The 18,315-nt window shown below is 44.2% G+C and overlaps 1 protein-coding gene across 1 annotated transcript; it reads right to left on the reverse strand.

The window, feature by feature from the left end:
* Nucleotides 1-599: 599 nt before the first annotated feature.
* LOC130482985 (placenta-specific gene 8 protein-like) lies at nt 600-5,005 on the reverse strand. Its single transcript, XM_056855864.1, has 3 exons — nt 4,894-5,005; nt 1,633-1,757; nt 600-704 (listed from the first exon to the last, which is right to left on the reverse strand). The coding sequence occupies exons 1-3, from the start codon at nt 5,003-5,005 to the stop codon at nt 600-602; spliced, it is 342 nt and encodes a 113-aa protein (XP_056711842.1).
* Between the last annotated feature and the right edge of the window lie 13,310 nt (nt 5,006-18,315).

Here is an 18,315-nt window from a genome sequence, read left to right on the forward strand (position 1 = left end):
CGGGAGCCTTTTTTGAACTGCTGCTTGGGGAGGGGAGAGGCTCTTGCCTTCTGCCCCCCAGGGTTGCCATCCTCCAGGTGGTAGCTGGAGATTTCCCACTATTACTACTGATCTCCAGCCGACAGAGATCAGTTCACCTGGAGAAAATTGCCGCTTGGGCAATTGTACTCTATGGCATTGACGTCCCTCCCCTCTCCAAACCCCGCCCTCCTCAGGCTCCACCCCAAAAACCTCCCGCCGGTGGCAAAGAGGGACCTGGCAACTCTATCTATTAAAGGCTTGGATCCAGTTGTAATTTCCACTAATGGGTGTTCCCTGCCTCTCTCTCCTGCAGCAGCCCCAAATGCCCGCTGGGATATTCAGACTGGCATTATCACCGATGCATGCCATCTTTGATGCCCGTCATCTTCATCAAAGCCATCCCCGTGACTTCTTCACACCCAAATGCCTCTATGGTGAGAGCTTCCGTAGCTGAGGCCTTATTTTTCTTTTTAATTTTTCTCCTGGTACAGTGCCCCTTACAACTCTCCCGCCAGTTGCCAGGCTCTGCTTGACCACCCTAATAAATAAATTCGCATATCAATATAATCCAAACCTTTCTAGAATATTCCTAATTGTTTCCTCCTGTTGATATCCCGCTTCAGCTGGCAAAGATTACAGGGAGCACAACAGATGACAGTGAGGCAGTCTGAGCAGATGGATCCCTGTGGAGTATAAAAAGGCAATATGTCAGAGGCCTGCACAGATACTTGATTGCAGTACTTTTAATCTGTATTTGCAATACTGGAAGGAGACCCTAAACTGGGCACGTGCCCACACTGGGGATGTTTGTGTTCGTGCCTTTTGCTCACAACTCAAAAGGCAGAAGAATCCCTGGAAGAGGCTGATGTTGGTTCTCTGAGGCCATTTTTGCACGGTCAATTTTGATGCTCGCTCAAAGCTCTTTTTTAAAATGCGACTTTAAAAATGCCTATTCACGGCCCCGACCAAAAGGAGAAATTCCACCACCCCCATTCGCCTGCTCTTTTGTTCCTGTTTGCATAGCCATTAGCATGTGCATAGCTAACGCGCATCTGTTGTTTTGCATGATTCCTTGAGGGGGATTCTTGGCAAACACCAAAGGTTGCGTTAAATGGGATCTTAAGTAATGCGAAGCAGGTAGGCGCCGGCTTCGCAGTCACTTCCGGAATGACAGTTCAGCGTGCAAAATTCAAAAAAATATGCGGGGAAATTCAGCCTGGAACGCTAATTACCATGCAAAAATGGCCTGAGATACACCCCTGCTCAAAGGGGTGTAGAACTTATCTCGGTAGTCTGGCGATGAGGTGTAATTTCGGGGGATCCCCCGGTCCCACCTGGAGGCTAGCTTCCCTACTTCCAGGTAGTTTTTGAATAAATAGTTCCTAGGTAAGCACTGAAATTTCTTATGTTTTGTTGTGCTGTTCCTGTAACACAACATTTAGCCTGATGACTTATCTGTCCCAGAGACAGAAGCTGAAGGAAACTGACAGACAACTTTCAAAAACTGAGTAACAATTAATTGGATTCTTAAGGATACACGCTGTTGTTTTAAAGGCCTGCCTGTGGAACTCCCTGACACATGAAAATGAAATGATTATGACATCCTATTACCGGGATCCTATACTGGGTCCGGTAGCGAGTCCTCATGGCCACGCTTGGCCCGCAGCAGCAGCACTCTTCCATGTCCTTGGAAATTTTGCACCCCAGACAGCAGAAGCAGAACAATCCACAGAGGCCTAGGAAAAGGTGAAACCGTTTCATGCAGACCGTGCCGCTTCACGACTTGCTTTCGGGGGAGAAGAAGGAATAATTTTGAACTTCTTTGAGTCATGGAGTCATTGCTCTTTACCAACTGCTTCTCATTTCTAGATTATCTCTCCCCATCTCTCTTTTTTTCAGTTGTGTGTGTGTAAAGTGCAGTCAAGTCGCAGCCGACTTATGGCAACCACTTTTGGGTTTTCATGGCAAGAGACTAACAGAGGTGGTTTGCCAGTGCCTTCCTCTGCACAGCAACCCTGGTATTCCTTGGTGGTCTCCCGTCCAAATACTAACCACGGCTGACCCTGCTTAGCTTCTGAGATCTGACGAGATCAGGCTAGCCTGGGGCTTCTCAAATACAATAGGGTTGCCAGGTCCCTATTCACAACTGGGAGGAGGTTTTTGGGGTGGAAACTGAGGAGGGCAGGGTTTGGGGAGGGAAAAGACTTCAATACCATAGAGTCCAATTGCCAAAGCGGCCATTTTCTCCAGGGGAACTGATCTCTATCGGCTGGAGATCAGTTGTAATAGCAGGAGGTCTCTAGTACCTGGAGGTTGACAACCCTAGGGGAAAGGAAGGGGAAAGAGACTCGGGTGGGAGCTAAGTCTGATCCCCACACCTGGTGACTCCAACCATTAAGAATCAAGCATGCTCATATTCAGCAGCTCTCAGATATTTGGATAGGACCCTCGCTCTTTTAAAGTTCCTCTCAACCTTCAGAGAGCGTCCCAACCGATCAGCAAGCCAATGCACCAGACCAAAGAGTTTTTTTTAATTTTATTTTTAATGCTAGGGCATCCACTATGTCAGTTCTGGTTTTTACCGGAAGTGAGGCCAGTGAGCTGGTGCAGTGAAATTATGCACTCAGTCCCCACTACTTCCTGCCTGAGGTGTCGTCGGGCAAAGAGCTGGGATCTCCCGCTGTAGGGGGAAGCCTGACATCCCTAGATGGGGAGTGTAGTGGTTAAAGCAGGGGTCCCTGTCCAATATTGAGCTCGAGGGCACTGCTGGAATTCTGACGCCGCGCGGTGGGGGCAGCTGCAAAACGGCTGCCCCAAAACGTCTGCCGCCGGAGGTGGAACCAGTCACAAAATGGGTGCCACGGCGTCCCTTCAGTCACACGGGGAAGACTTTTTTTCTGTGGTGGCAGCTGCGGCCAAAGCAACATTTTTAAAAATCTGCAGCGACAATCAAATCTCCAATGGCCAATCAGAAGCCTTGCTGGGAAAGCCCCATCTGGCCCCACCCATTTTCTAAAAGCACTTGGCAGGTGCAAGGAAAGGTGTTGGTGGGCACTGTGGAGCTCCCTGGGAGGAGGAGGAAGAAGAAGAAGAAGAGTTGGTTTCTCCAGTATTTAAGGGAGAATCAAACCGGCTTACAGTCTGAGGAGGGGAGGGGCTTCAATGCCATAGAGTCCAATTGCCAAAGCAGCCATTTTCTCCAGGTGAGCTGATCTCTATCGGCTGGAGATCAGTTGTAATGGCAGGAGATCTCCAGCTAGTTCCTGGAGGTTAAAAAGAAAAATCACAGCTGCTATGGCCAGCCAATGTTCATGCAATGAAACATAATCTGTTTCACTTATTGGTTCTTGTAGGTTATCCGGGCTGTGTAACCGTGGTCTTGGAATTTTCTTTCCTGACGTTTCGCCAGCAACTGTGGCAGGCATCTTCAGAGGATTAACACTGAAGGACAGTGTCTCTCAGTGTCAAGGGTGTAGGAAGAGTAATATATAGTCAGAAAGGGGTTGGGTTTGAGCTGAGTATTGTCCTGCAAAAGTAATGTGCTAATCATTGTCCTGTAAGTATCAAGATAATGTGCTAATGGTGGTATGGTATGTTAATATGGAACCATTGTATCCTGAAGTGATCTGTTAATGTGTGTAATCCAAAGCTAATCTGTATGGCTATTGTTGAATGTTGTCTTTGTTAGTCTGGAGGTTTTTCAGGGCAGGAAGCCAAGCCTTATTCATTCTTAAACTCTACTCTTTTCTGTTAAAGTTGTGCTGATGTTTATGAATTTCAATGGCTTCTCTGTGCAATCTGACAAAATAGTTGGTAGAATTGTCCAGTCTTTCAGTGTCTTGTAATAAGACCCTGTGTCCTGTTTGTGTCAAGACACTTATTCCAAGACACTGAAAGACTGGACAATTCTACCAACTATTTTGTCAGATTGCACAGAGAAGCCATTGAAATTCATAAACATCAGCACAACTTTAACAGAAAAGAGGAGAGTTTAAGAATGAATAAGGCTTGGCTTCCTGTTCTAAAAAACCTCCAGACTAACAAAGACAACATTCAACAATAGCCATGCAGATTAGTTTTGGATTACACACATTAACAGATCACTTCAGGATACAATGGTTCCATATTAACATACCATACCATCATTAGCACATTATTTTGATACTTACAGGACAATGATTAGCACATTACTTTTGCAGGACAATACTCAGCTCAAACCCAACCCCTTTCTGACTATATATTACTCTTCCTACACCCTTGACACTGAGAGACACTGTCCTTCAGTGTTACTACTCTGAAGATGCCTGCCACAGTTGCTGGCGAAACGTCAGGAAAGAAAATTCCAAGACCACGGTTACACAGCCCGGATAACCTACAAGAACCAATGAACTCTGACCGTGAAAGCCTTCGACAATGTTTCACTTATGTTGCATCATTTTGTACAGGTTGTTGTTTGATTAGTTCGGTGCACTTAGCTAGCTGATAATTGAATGTATACACATAATATTGGTCTTATAAATATCAGTGACATTTGAGCTGCATTATTGTCTTCATTGTATGAACATTGGCTGGCCATAGCGGCTGTGATTTTTCTTAACCATAATTAGTACAACACAAGTTTTTTTTTTACACTACCAGGATGTTGGCAACTCTAGGGAGGGGTGGGGCGGGGCGGGAGGTGACGGCAGCAGCAGCAGCAAGCAGAACGAGAACAGACCCCCTTTTCTCATGTGTTCCCAGTTTGCTGCCGCCGCCGTAGCAAACGCATGTCATCATTCCCCTGCATAGATGCAGCCAAAGTACGAGCACATTAGGTCAGAGGTTCAAAGGAATTCAAGATGGCAGCATCCCAATATCAGGCTGTTCACTCACAGGTTCGGCAGTCGCTGCCACAATCACAGAGATCGGTCTGCCACTCGAAACTCCGTGTGGAGGTGAAGCATTGTGGCTGAGACATTATCACGGGCTGGGATGTCATTTCCATGGACGCAACGTTGGGTCGGACGTCACAGTCTAGCAAAGAAATAATCAATTGGGGATTTAAGAAAAAATTGCAGGTAATCAAATGCCATAATTAAAGAATGGTTGCAATATTGGTGCAGTGAAGAAGAAGAAGACGACGAAGAAGAGGAAGAAGATGACGACGATGAAGAAGAGGAAGACTACGACGAAGATGACGACGAGGAGTAGTAGTCGGTTTTTATATGCCGACTTTCTCTACCACTTAAGGAAGAATCAAACCGGCTTACAATCGCCTTCTCTTCCCCTCCCCACAACAGACATCCTGTGAGGTAGGTGGGGCTGAGAGAGTGACTAGCCCAAGGTCACCCAGCTGGCTTCATGTGTAGGAGCGGGGAAAGCAACCGGGTTCACCAGATTAGCCTCCGCCCCTCATGTGGAGGAGTGGGGAATCAAACCCGGTTCTCCAGATCATAGTCCACCGCTCCAAACCACCGCTCTTTAACCACTACACCACTCTGGCTCTCTTAGAAAAGGATTCCCCTGAGCAAGATGGCTTTGGCTGTATATAACCATGGCCTGTTTTGAATTGCCGTTGCTCTACCCTTGGGCCTCTGCCATGGACTCTGTGGAGATCAGCAAGTTGATCACTTCCTCAATGACCTGCCTCAGTGGTTCTCAGATTTCCTGCTGTCAGAGAATACTTTCCACAATTGATTTGTCGTCCAAGGGTCCCCTGCACATTGCAAAGGATTCTGGGTATATTTCAAGGCACACATGCAGTTCAAGCAAGGAATTGGCCGAGTCTGTGAGGTCTCATGGTTGTTCCACATGAATGGAGAACACATCCTAGAACACGATGAACCCTCCACTGCTTCTGCACAGTGTAGGGAAAGATCCACTGTGGTGGAGTGCAGGTTTTTATTCATGGGATTCACGTCTCATTACCAATGCTGATTTCTCCACGCCTACCACCCCTCTGTGGTGCTGGAGGAGAGTGTTCAAGATATCCTGGAGAGCCAACAAAACAAATCAGTGGGTTCTAGATCAAATCAAGCCTGAACTGACCCTAGAAGCTAAAATGACTCAACTGAGGCTGTCGTACTTTGGTCACATTATGAGAAGGCAAAGAGTCACTGGAAAAGACAATCATGCTAGGAAAAGATGAAGGCACAAGAGGAAGACCCAACAAGAGATGGATTGACTCTATAAAGGAAGCCACAGCCTTCAATTTGCAAGACCTGAGCAAGGCTGTTAAAGACAGGACATTTTGGAGGACATTGATTCATAGGGTCGTCATGAGTCGGAAGCGACTTGACGGTACTTCACACACACACACTACCCCTCTGCATATCACACCTAATCCAATTATGCCCACTAATGTCATTTACCCGTTATTGACATGCTATTGCCACTGGGTTTCTGAATTCACTCTTTACTTAAGGACAGATGGACTCACATTCTAGGTGTATCTGAAGAAGGACTCATGAAAGCTCATACCCTGCCAGCAATGTTGTTAGTCTTTAAGGTGCTACTGGACTCTTGCTCTTTTCTACTGCTACAGACAGACTAACACGGCTATCGTGATCTATCTGCAGGTTTTCAAGGGAAGCTTGTACGCTATTTCCGAGTTTTCTCACTGAGAGGCCTGATCAAATGTCAAACACTTGTCCAGAATCTCCCAAAGTATAGTTTGAACACAATTACCTGGCTACGTGCCAAGAAGATAACCAGTGTGACGTGGAGAGATATCTGATTGAATCTTCTTTGGAGAGTAAATAACAATTAATTTGGATTGGGGATGTATTCCATGGGTGGGGCAAATCTTTCCCCCCTGCACGGTTTTTCCAGTTTGACTTGCTCCTCCCAATGGTTATTTGTGTCATGAGGGAAACATGAAGGCAGGATACCAACCCCATAAAGCCCATTTCCCCCTGTCGTCTCCCTACTGGACACAGAGTTTAATGAATCTGTGAGTAATATGTCAAGAGCACTCAAGCATTTACGACAGCAAAACGATTTGAGCCAGCATGGTGTAGTGGTTAAGAGCGGTGGTTGGGAGTGGCGGAGTCTAATCTGGAGAACTGGGTTGGTTTCCCCACTCCTACACATGAAGCCAGCTGGGTGACCTTGGGCTAGTCACAGTTCTCTTGGCTCCACCTACCTCACAGGGTGTCTGTTGTGGGGAGGGGAAGGGAAGGTGATTGTAAGCCGGTTTGAGTCTCCCTTAAGTGGTAGAGAAAGTCGGCATATAAAAACCAACTCTTCTTCTTCAGTAGAATTTTTGACACAAAATCTTACCAGTAGTATTTTTGGGGTGCACACCACCAATCGTTGCATGAACTCAAGGCGGGGGGGAGTTCCATACCCTGAAGTTGCCCTTCTGCAACTCCGTGCCAATCACTCCTCCAATAAGAGAAGTTGTGGAATTCCTGGAGATTTGGGGATGGAGCCTGGGAAGGACAGGGTTTGGTAAGGAGAGGGACCTCAGTGGGGTATAATGCCATACAGTCTACCCTCCAGAGCAGCCATTTCCTCCAGGGGAACTGATCTCTACTCTGGAGATCAGTTGTAATTCCTGGAGATCTTCAGGCCCCACCTGGAGGTTGGCAACCCTACCAATAAAGCACATTGCTGCAAGAAGGCCACTCCCACTGATTTTGATTGACATACATATTTATATATTTAAAATATTTATATCCCGTTTTGCTTATTCATATAAATGAAGCAAATGCTTAGCTGGAGATCCCCTGCTATTACAACGGATCTCCAGGCAACAGTTCACCTGGAGAAAATGACCACTTTGGCAATTGGACTCTATGGCATTGAAGTCCCTCCCCTCCCCAAAACCCGCCCTCCTCAGGCTTCGCCCTCAAAACCTCCCACCGGTGGCGAAGAGGGACCTGGCAACCCTACCTGAACAACTATTATGTTCAGGCGCTGAATAAAGAAAAATTATGCCCCCCACTAAGAGTAGCTCCAATTTCTTTCTATCTTGTGGATTTTTAATCCCATCCTTTCAGGAAGGAGTTTAGAGCAGTTGTGCGGGGTTCTCTCTTCGTTATGTTATCCTCACAACACCCCTATGAGGTAGGTGCAGTTCAAAGAAAGTGAGTAGCCCAAGGTCACCCATTAAACTTCATAGCAGAGTGAAGATCCTCGTCTGATATTCTAGGCAGTACACCACAGTGGGTCTCTACTAGCAGGAGATGGGGGGATTAACTCCTCTTGCTACCACAGTCCCAATCCAAATTAAGGTCCCTGCCACTGTTTTTAAAATGAAAGAAAATATCTGATCATGGATCTCCTACAGACTGCAAAATATGGAGCCTGGCAAATGTATAGAACAGCGTTTAATTTGTGCCGGATCTATGCCACGCTATTAATCTCTGCCTTGGGAGAGGTTGTTGTTTTAATGTGATCAGTTAAACAGTCTATTACATTTTAATTCCACTCTTCCTTTAAAGAACTCTAAGCAATATCCATCATTCTCCTCTCTTTGGATTTATCTCTAGAACAACCCTCTGAGTTAGGCTAGGAGAAAGTGACTAGCCCCAAGTCAACCGGGAAACCCCCCAGTCCTTGTCTAACCACGACACCACACTGTTCTAAAATTAATCCCTCCTCCACTTTCTACAGCCTGGAGTGGTACATCCACATAAAAGCTTTGCCATTTGATCCTGCTGATTAGATAAACTGGCCCACTAGAATCATAGAATTGGAAAGGACCACCAGGGTCATCTAGTCTAACCCCCTGCACAATTATCTCCTCCCCCCCACATCCCCAGGGACCCCTACTCCATGACCAGGCGATGGCAACAAAACCCTCCAGGATGCCTGGTCAATCTGGCCTGGAGGAATATTGCTTCCTGACCCCAAAGTGGCGATCGACACTACCCTGGGCAAGTAAGAAAGGGCTATGAGAGTCAAACACTGACACAACCCTTCCTGCCCTCCCTCTCATGATCTGCCTAAGGTCACAGAAGCAGCATTGCTGTCAGATGGCCATCTAGCCTTTGATTAAAAACCTCCAAAGAAGAAGAGCCCACCACCTCCCGATAAAGCCTGTTCCACGGAGGAACTGCTCTGTCAGAAAGTTCTTCCTAATATTTAGCCTGCTATATGATAACATAGCCACGTAGAGAGCTGAAATAAAAGATAAAATAATTTCTTTACGCTTGATAAATGTTTGAATTACAGAAGATAGTGGGCTCAGTGCAGCAAACACTGGCCATGGCAAAAGCCAACTAGATGCAATGGAGTGGGATTTTCTGCATCCAACCTATTGACTTGCAGAGATACCTTCTATCCCCACCAGAATATATTTCTATTTATTTAATATTTATATTTTTTTAGTATTATAAGCATTTATATTTATTTGGTATATTTTTATCCTGCCCTTCCTCCAAGAAACTCAGAGTGGCAACCGTCATTTCCCACCTCCTCCATTTAATCCTCACAACAATCCTGAACAGTAGGCTAGTCTGAGAGAGAAAACTTTCAAATATCTCCAATTAATCAAGAAAAAAAGCTGTACACATACCCTTTGCTGAATTATTCCAGAAGGAGGGTTTTCTTTTCCCTGTGAGATTCAATCAACAAATCTTTTATATGTAAGGAGGTTCCGGCGTCACATCAGAAGAGCTCTGGTGTTTTCAGAGATGTCAGTGGCATTTAATGTGTTGGCAAGTTAATTAATAGTTGCAACAATTGATCTGACATGATAATTGTTGAAAACAGTCATCAGCCCTTCATGACAAAATAGTAAATTAGATGCTGAGGTTATTTGAATTGCACAATCTTGGAAACCTAAGGGCTTGGTACATCAGTCTATTCTAGATTACACACTCCCCCAGAGTTATATGTTTCTATATTTGGAGAGGCGTCATTTGTATGTCTGCTGTTGGGAGAAATCACGTTTTCAAGGCTACTCTAAATGTGATGAATGGAAAATGAAAACAAACCAGTACAACTGCTTTATTTTAAAGTTTAATTTAGGGGGAAGAACCACATTTTGTAGGGTTGGATCCTGTCTGTGCCTTCTGGGGGGATCCAACCCAGAGGCTAATTACCCAAGACCTATATGCTGCAAAAAATCATGAAGGATGACTAGCCTTCCTGCTTTTAGGTACAAAAATGCAAATTGTGAAATCTTCAAAATTCAAACTTACACCTGCCAAAAAGGGCTTGGTGTGAAATTAAACAGGAAATGTTGATAGCCGAGCAAAAAACAGGATACCTTAAAGCCTCCCACAATTCTGTGAATAATTACAGAGAAAAAATTTGTTTCCTTTTTTTCCTTTGGGTTGACTCAATGGAAATCCATGTATAAGAGGTCTTTCAGTCTTCATGAAAGCTAGTTGGATGGACTTACTGAAATTCGGTTTCTTTCGCTATATTGTAATATCCTTTTAAAAATTAAATCTTCCAACATGCCACACCTCACAATTTATACTATTCAGAACAAAAAGACATAACGACACCACCTACGCACCTTCATCCATGCAATACACCGTAATGCATTTTGTTGTATATTAATTATGTTATTTGTGTGATTCCAACAATCAAGACATGATTGCCATTGTTGGGAAAATATCTCATGCTTATAGTTTATTGCCCCTAAATGCTTCTACATGGCAAGTTTGTTCAGCAGTATTAAACCTCATACCTTTCTCAGCCGCTCCTGAATTCTGGATAAAATTTTCCGTTTCCACAACTGAGCAGTTAATAGTCTAGCAACCACCAATAAATTATATACCAAATATTCTGTATTTCTTAGGTGCTGCTTCGGGCATAATGTGGTTAAGCGTAAGTCCCATTTTGTGACTGAGGAATGTAATTATTGTTTCTCCACTTGCATTGAGGGATGTAAATGTAAAAATGTAACATAAAATAGAAATGAAGACAAAAAAATTGATTAACTAATAATAATGTCCCAATAGAAGGATTCTTGAGAAATGGAAGATCTTTGATTTCTAGCGCAACTATTTACACTCAAAATAAAGGGATTCTGCTTCTTAAAAATCATCTGTGGCTGGGCTAATTCTTTCGATAGCTCAATTTGGTGAGTGAGTTTTTTCATCAATAAAATCCTCCAAATCCTTCGATGCTACTGATTTGTTTTTGACCAGAGTGTGGATGCAGGGAACAGCAGACTTTCTATTTCCCTTCTCCCAGCCAGCACAAGAGAATCAGTACTGCCCTGAGGCAACATGGCTTGATTTATGTTGCTTTTTGAGTTTTTCCATTACTTTGCATATATTGGTTCAGAAATTCTTATTATAAGGGAATTTAAATTACTTTTATTTGTTTCTCGTAATTAGGGAGTATCTCCTTTAATACTATGGCAATTAATTCTACAGACCTATGAACAGGACATGGTTACAACTGCTCCATCACGTCAATTATTTTTTCTCTTCGCTATCTGGATATATAAAGACATTCTGTAGTACAAACTGAAGAAGATACTATAGTTAGTGTAGAAATGAGTTGTTCTTGGGACCTCGCCTTTTTTGTACAATGTTGGTATGTATGTTCATTTTGTTGTTCTCTACTTCTATGTATAAATGTTGATATCCTTTTTTCTTAGTGCTCATAGGGTATTAATTCCCTTATTTAATTTGTAATTATATCGGACAGTTTTGTTCTGCACACATTCATTATCATGATATTTATATTACACAATTATTATTACTATATATATAATTTATGTATCTTAATTACTCCTACTGTGGTTACTTTCCTTCTATTTTATTTTGCCGACAGGTCACAGCTGATTTATGGCGAGACCATAGGGGTTTCAAGGCAAGAGACGTTGGGAGGTGGTTTGCCATTGCCTGCCTCTTCATTGCAACACTGGGTGGTCTCCCATCCAAATTCTAACCAGGGCCAACCCTGCTTAGCTTCTGAGATCTGACAGGTCAGGGCTTCCTTCTGTTTAGAGGTCCTTATTTTTGTCTTTTTTTCTTGGTTGGAGGGCTACTTGTCTCTGTTCAGTTTTTCAGAAATTCTTACGGATAGCACCATCCTGTTAGGTAGGCCACTGCTAATTAATATGGATGGGAGGAGTTAGCCTGAAGTGTGGTGGCAGGGTGTAGCCCAATCTCATCAGCTCTCTGAAGATAAGCAGTGTCAATACTTGGAAGGGAGGCCACGAAAGAAGACTCTGTTGAGGAAGGCAATGGCAAAGCATCTTCTCACTTGTCTTGAAAGCCCCTTGCTGCGATCACCATACGTTGGCTGCAATTTGACTGCACTTTATATACATACACACACATTTTGGAGATCAGTTGAAATTCCAGCAGAACTCCAGGCACCACCTTGAGGCTGGCAACCCTGTGGGCAGTTGAGAGAGCCAGTGTGGTGTAGCGGTTAAGAGTGGTGGTTTGGAGCTGTGGTCTCTAATCTGGAGAACCAAGTTTGATTCCCCACTCCTACACATGTGTGGCGGACACTAATCTGGTGAAGAGGGTTGGTTTCCCCACTCCTACACATTAAGCCAGCTGGGTGACCTTGGGCTAGTCACAGCTGTCTTAGAGCTCTCTCAGCCCCACCTACCTCACTAGGTGTCTGTTGTGGGGAGGGGAAGGGAAGGTGTTTGTAAGCCAGTTTGATTCTTCCTTAAGTGGTAGAGAAAGTCGGCATATAAAAACCAACTCTTCTTTCTTCTTCTTTCTATTGGAATTTGCTGCCAGGATGGCCATAGAAGTGGACTAACCACATTCATGAAGGAGAAGTTCATCAACACCTGTTAGCCATGACAGCTAAATGAAACCTCTATGCCACTGAATTTCAGTTGCTGGTATGGGTGAAGCGACAGCAGAAAAAGGAAATGAAAGATCAATGTGGGCTTCCCAGAGGCATCTGGCTGGTCACTATGGGATACCTATGCTGGACTCAATGGAGTGATCCAACAATATTCTTCTTATGCTGTTACTTTGCACCAGCTATCAAAGACTTGGGTCCTAATTTGAGCTTTGCATATGAGTAAACCCGAACCAAAAATAAATCCGAAACAGACCTTTTCAGCTTTTTTCAGGTTTAAGCCGAATATTAAAACCGGAAATCAAGCCTAAACTGGATAGCCGATTGCCAAAAAGCCGAACAGGTATTCAGCTTTTTTTGGCTTCGGCTTTCCCTAAGATTTTTCCTATGGGGATTTTTTTATGAGCTCTGGGGGGAGGACCCCCTGAACCAAACTTTACCAAACTTTGGGGTTCATGCAAGGAGAGTCTCGCAACTACTCTGAAAATTTGGTGATGCTACCTTAAAAAATACCTCTCCAGAGCTTCTTAAAAAAATTCCATATATACAATAATGGGCTCGAATTTTTTCGGGAAATTTGAAAATAAGCCGAAATACCCATTTACTGGTATGGGTATTTGGCTTATTTCCGATTTCCCGAAAAAAATTGGGTTTACTAAACCCGAACCCAACATTTACCAGAAAATATTTTTTTTGCACAGCCCTAGTCCTAACACCCGATCAGGTTTTATGGACAACGATCCCTAGTGTGAGATGCACCCACAACTATGGGCTGTGTACCTGTAGCTGTACAGTTTCCCTGTCTCCCACCGCCCCGAGGTGATCAGTAGTGTATGGGAGGCTTAATAGATTTGATTAATTTAATAGATATAGCAATTAGTTGAGGTTGAAGTACCAAAAGAGCTATGAATCTCCAATTAAATTCTGTATTTCTATAAGATATTTTATTGCAGGGTGAGATTAAATGGATGGGTTATCTTGGGCATAGACACAAAAATGAAATGTTAAATTTACCCTTTCTGTCCTTCCCTCTTTCTTTTCCTGTACCCCATTTTAAAAAATGAATAAAAATTTATTTAAAAAAATAGTGTGTGGGAAGTGCAGGGGCATATCAAATCCCTTCATTCCACCAAGTACCTTCCTCCCACCCCCGAGTGCTGGGGCTTTCGTTTGGCGAGATGTACTTGCATTAATGGAAGAGAAGGCCTGTGTGCAGAACAGTTGGCTTGGGGTAAAGGGCTCCAGATCATCTATGTCTCGACACCTGTTAATCTGGAATGTTCTGCAGCTGACAAAAATTGCCTAATGGCCCCAAAGGAGCTGCACATCACAAGTTAGAGTGGTTGCTGCATGAAGGCTGTTATTGTAAATAAGAGGAAGTGATATCTGACACAGGAAGCCAAATGAAGGGGAAAGAGAAGTGCGTCTTCTCCCTTTCGCTTGTGCAATGGAGCACCACCAAAGAACTTAACCACAGTGACAAATATCTAACCAGGTATTCATATTTATTTTCTGCAGCATCAAGTTAACTTGAATTTTCCAGTGGAATGTGACACATTAAACTGGTCCTGGGAGTGATCTGAATTGCAACCAAAGACCAGATCTTTTCCCAGGACTTAAGATTCAATGGGTAGGAAGGGGGGGGAATGCAAGCTCACCCCTGCCCCCATCACCATCTGCAATGAAATTATTTGGACAGATTGGATCATGGATGGATGAGCATTGCGGGTACCAATTGGCTGCTGTCCCAGACATCATCCTTACCTAGAAATGCATGCTTAAAGGCATTTTGGCTGCAATCCAAATACACTTTCCTGGGAGTAAGTGCAACATACAATAATCAAAAGAAACTACAGAAATCACCACAAGGAGGAGGAGGAGGAGGAGAAGGGCAGTTGGTTTTTATATGCCGACTTTCTCTGCCACTTAAGGGAGAATCAAACCTTCCCTTCCCCTCCCCACAACAGGCACCCTGTGAGGTAGGTGAGGCTGAGAGAGCACTAAGAGAGCTGTGACTAGCCCAAGGTCACCCAGCTGGCTTCATGTGTAGGAGGGGAAAACAAATCCAGTTCACCAGATTAGCCTCCACCGCTCATGTGGAGGAGTGGGGAATCAAACCATTCTCCAGATCAGAGTCCACCGCTCCAAACCACCGCTCTTAACCACTACACCAAATGCCCACTAAAGGTTTTTTTAAAACCTTTGCTGCTTTGCAGAGAAATGCAGATTTTCTAACCTACCCAGGAAGGGCATTCAGGAGTTTAGGAGCCCTTGTACTAACCTGGTGTTTAGACATGGTAGCAAGAATGGATTATACAATTTATAAACAAACCGCAGGCTGCTGTCACATGCTGCTTCACGTTTGTGTTCTCCCACTGTAATCATAGAAGTGGCACTGATCCCAAATCCCAATAAAAGCAAATGCTTTGACCTGGCAAAGGTGAACTGGGAGGGAAGCGTCCTTGCATCTCCAGCCAACATGGCTGGTGACATGCTCCTCACAGAGGTTTCACTTGAATTGGCTGGCGAAGTCTTGCCAAAAGGTGGAAATCCTTATCCCAAAAAAGTGCTCTGTAGTGTCATTTCCTTTAATACTTGAATACTTCCAGGGAAGGAGGTGTTGAGCTCTCCTTCCCTAGACGTTTTTAAGCAGAGGCTAGATGGCCATCTGTCAGCAATGCTGATCCTATGACTTTGGCAGATCATGAGAGGGAGGGCATCTTGGCCATCTTCTGGGCATGGAGTAGGGGTCACTGGGGGTGTGGGGGGGAAGGTAGATACGAATTTCTTGCATTGTGCAGGGGGTTGGACTAGATGACCCTGGTGGTTCCTTCCAACTCTATGATTCTACTTCCCACGCACTTCAGCACTGTTTCAAAATCTCTGTCAAGAGACCAATCCTTGCATTTGAAAAAGGTACAGTGACCCGAGAGTCTTTCACTGTTATGAGAAAATTTTTTAAAACCACGTGATTTGGTTTAAGGGGTTTTAACAAACCAAGTTTTGATTCCAAACAATTAAATCAACTTGGGAGGTGATTGAACCAAAAGGATTGTCTCCGGAAAGCACTTTTCCTTTGTGATTATTATCTAGATAAGTGATTGGTTCTTAACTAAATATAAGATAATCAACCCAAAGCAAATAAGCCAATCAGCAAGTGCATGTTTTAGTGTTTTTGTTGAATTATGTTCTTATGTTCTTAATTATTGTATATATACTTTATTTAAATGTTTTTAGTGTTGAAATGTTTTAATGTTTGATGGACATTGCCTTGGGGACCCTATCTGGGTAGAAAGGCGGCATAGAAATGTTTAATATAAATAAATAAATAAATAAAATGTACTATGAAAGGCAGTGAAATTGTCCCCATGTATAGACATGTGGCAGATTAGTTATTTTGAGAATCAGCTATCTAAAATTTAGCTACATGCCTGCCATCTCTAAACAAATATTCTAGTCCACATATAACAAGGGCCAATGGGCACAAATTCCTGGAATAAAGGGACTTGACAGGAGAAAAAAAATTAAATCCTTAAACTATTGGTTTACCCACCTCTACATCAACAAAACCAAAGTTCACATCAAGGTGACCACATGATTTTTAACAAATGAAACGGTACACCTGCTCCCATTCAGACTCTGAAAGGAAAATAGCTAATCACGTCACAGCAGGAAACTGTACACACCTGAGCCAAATAAAATGCCACAGAAGTGACCTTCATCACTAGCCTTTGAACGGCCACACCTTAAACAGAAATTACTTCCAAGAACAATTGTGCAATGGGTTCTTGTAGGGCTACATAGCTCCCTTAATAGAGGGAAGGGCAACTCAACTTGGTTGCTTAGCCTTGGGAAAAAATAAGTCACTCACCACTAAAGAACCCATAAATGTGGAAACCCTGCGAACCTGATCACTTAAGGCCCAGCATCCGTTTTCAACAGGCATATTCCCATTTCAGAAGCTTGCTTGGAAGCCTTCGCTGGAGGGTTCTGCAATTTCTCAGGTGTAATCCTTTTGTCTGACAATCCAGCCCTAGTGTGTGTCAGATTAAAGGCGTGTGCCGCCTGTAGCAATTCAAATTGCTTTCTGGGTAAACCCAGACAGGAATCAACCTACTTGAAAAGAATTCACAGCAACGTGTAAAAAGCTGTAATCAGCTAATTGATGAATGAGTTTTCACCAGCCATGGGGTTTTAATCCTTTAAACGGGAGCTTTCACCTATGGAAAGTAGGTTCGTGGACAGCGATCGGAAGCCTCGGCGGCAGATGTCTTTTATTTACAACATTTGTGTCACACCTTTCTGCCCTTACAAGGGACATCAAGGCAGTTAACATATACATGATGAAACCATATTTTAAAAACCATTAAAATCAACCCCCCCCCCGAACACACATCATTAAAAAAACCTAAAAAACAGAGTTAAAAATACATATGAAACATAAAAGCGTTAGGAAGGAGGGATCATTGAGGGAATGCCAAACAAAACAAAAAGATTTCACCCGCTGGCAGAAGATGGCAACAGAATGGGACAGACAAATCTTCCTGGAGAAAGATATTTGGTGCCATGAGTGAGTGAGAAGGTCCTCTCCTGGGTTGCCACCTGCTTAATCTCAGAAGGTGGGGACACCTGAAGCAGAGCCTCTGAAGATTATTGTAACAGTCGTGCAGGTTCTTAAGGAATTAGGTGGTCCTTTGGGTTTGTTGGTCTCAAACCATATAGGGCAGGGGTGTCAAACATATAGCCCATGGCCCGGATCCAGCCCCTTGAAAGCTCTTATCTGGCCTGTGAGCCAGCCACCCCCCACTCCCGAACTGGGCTGGCGAGTAAGGTTGCCAGCTCTGGGTTGGGAAATATCTGGAGATTTTGGGGGTGGATCCTAAGGAGGGTGGGGTTTGGGGAGGGGAGGGATTTCAGCAGGGTGTAATGCCATAGAGTCCACCCTCCAAAGCAGCCATATTCACCGGGGAAACTGTTCTTGGTTGCCTAGAGCTCAATTGTAATAGCGGGAGATTTCCAGGTGCCACCTGGAGGTTGGCAACCCTACTGACAAAGCATGGCCTGGCCCGACCAAGTGACATTTATGGCATATCTGGCCCTCATATAGGGCGTTGAAGGTCAAGACCAGCACCTTGAATTGTGCCTGAAAACCAACTGGGAGCCAGTGCAGATGGGCTGAGACCGGAGTGAAGCAGTCCCTGCAACCCATTGTAGTCAACATCCTGGCTGCAACACTATACCAACTGAAGTTTCCAAACACTTCTCAATGGCAGCCCCACTTAAGAGTGCATGGCAGTAATCTAATCTAGATGTAACCAGGGCATGCACCCACAGTGGCCAGAGGTGGTCTGCCTAGGAAAGGCCGAAGCTAGCTAACCATGTGAAGCAGGTAAAAGGCATTCCTGGACACAGCTGCCACGGCTTATCCAGAAGCAGGACTGGGTCCAAGAGCACTCCCAGGGTACGGTCCTGTTCATTCAAGGGGAGCTCAACCCCATCCAGGATGGGTGACCCCTTAAATCCTGGGTCAGGCCTTCTGCCCATGAGTATCATTTCCATCTTGTTAGGATT

The sequence above is a fragment of the Euleptes europaea genome, chromosome 9, assembly GCF_029931775.1.
Source record: "Euleptes europaea isolate rEulEur1 chromosome 9, rEulEur1.hap1, whole genome shotgun sequence".
Taxonomy (NCBI): Eukaryota; Metazoa; Chordata; class Lepidosauria; order Squamata; family Sphaerodactylidae; genus Euleptes; species Euleptes europaea.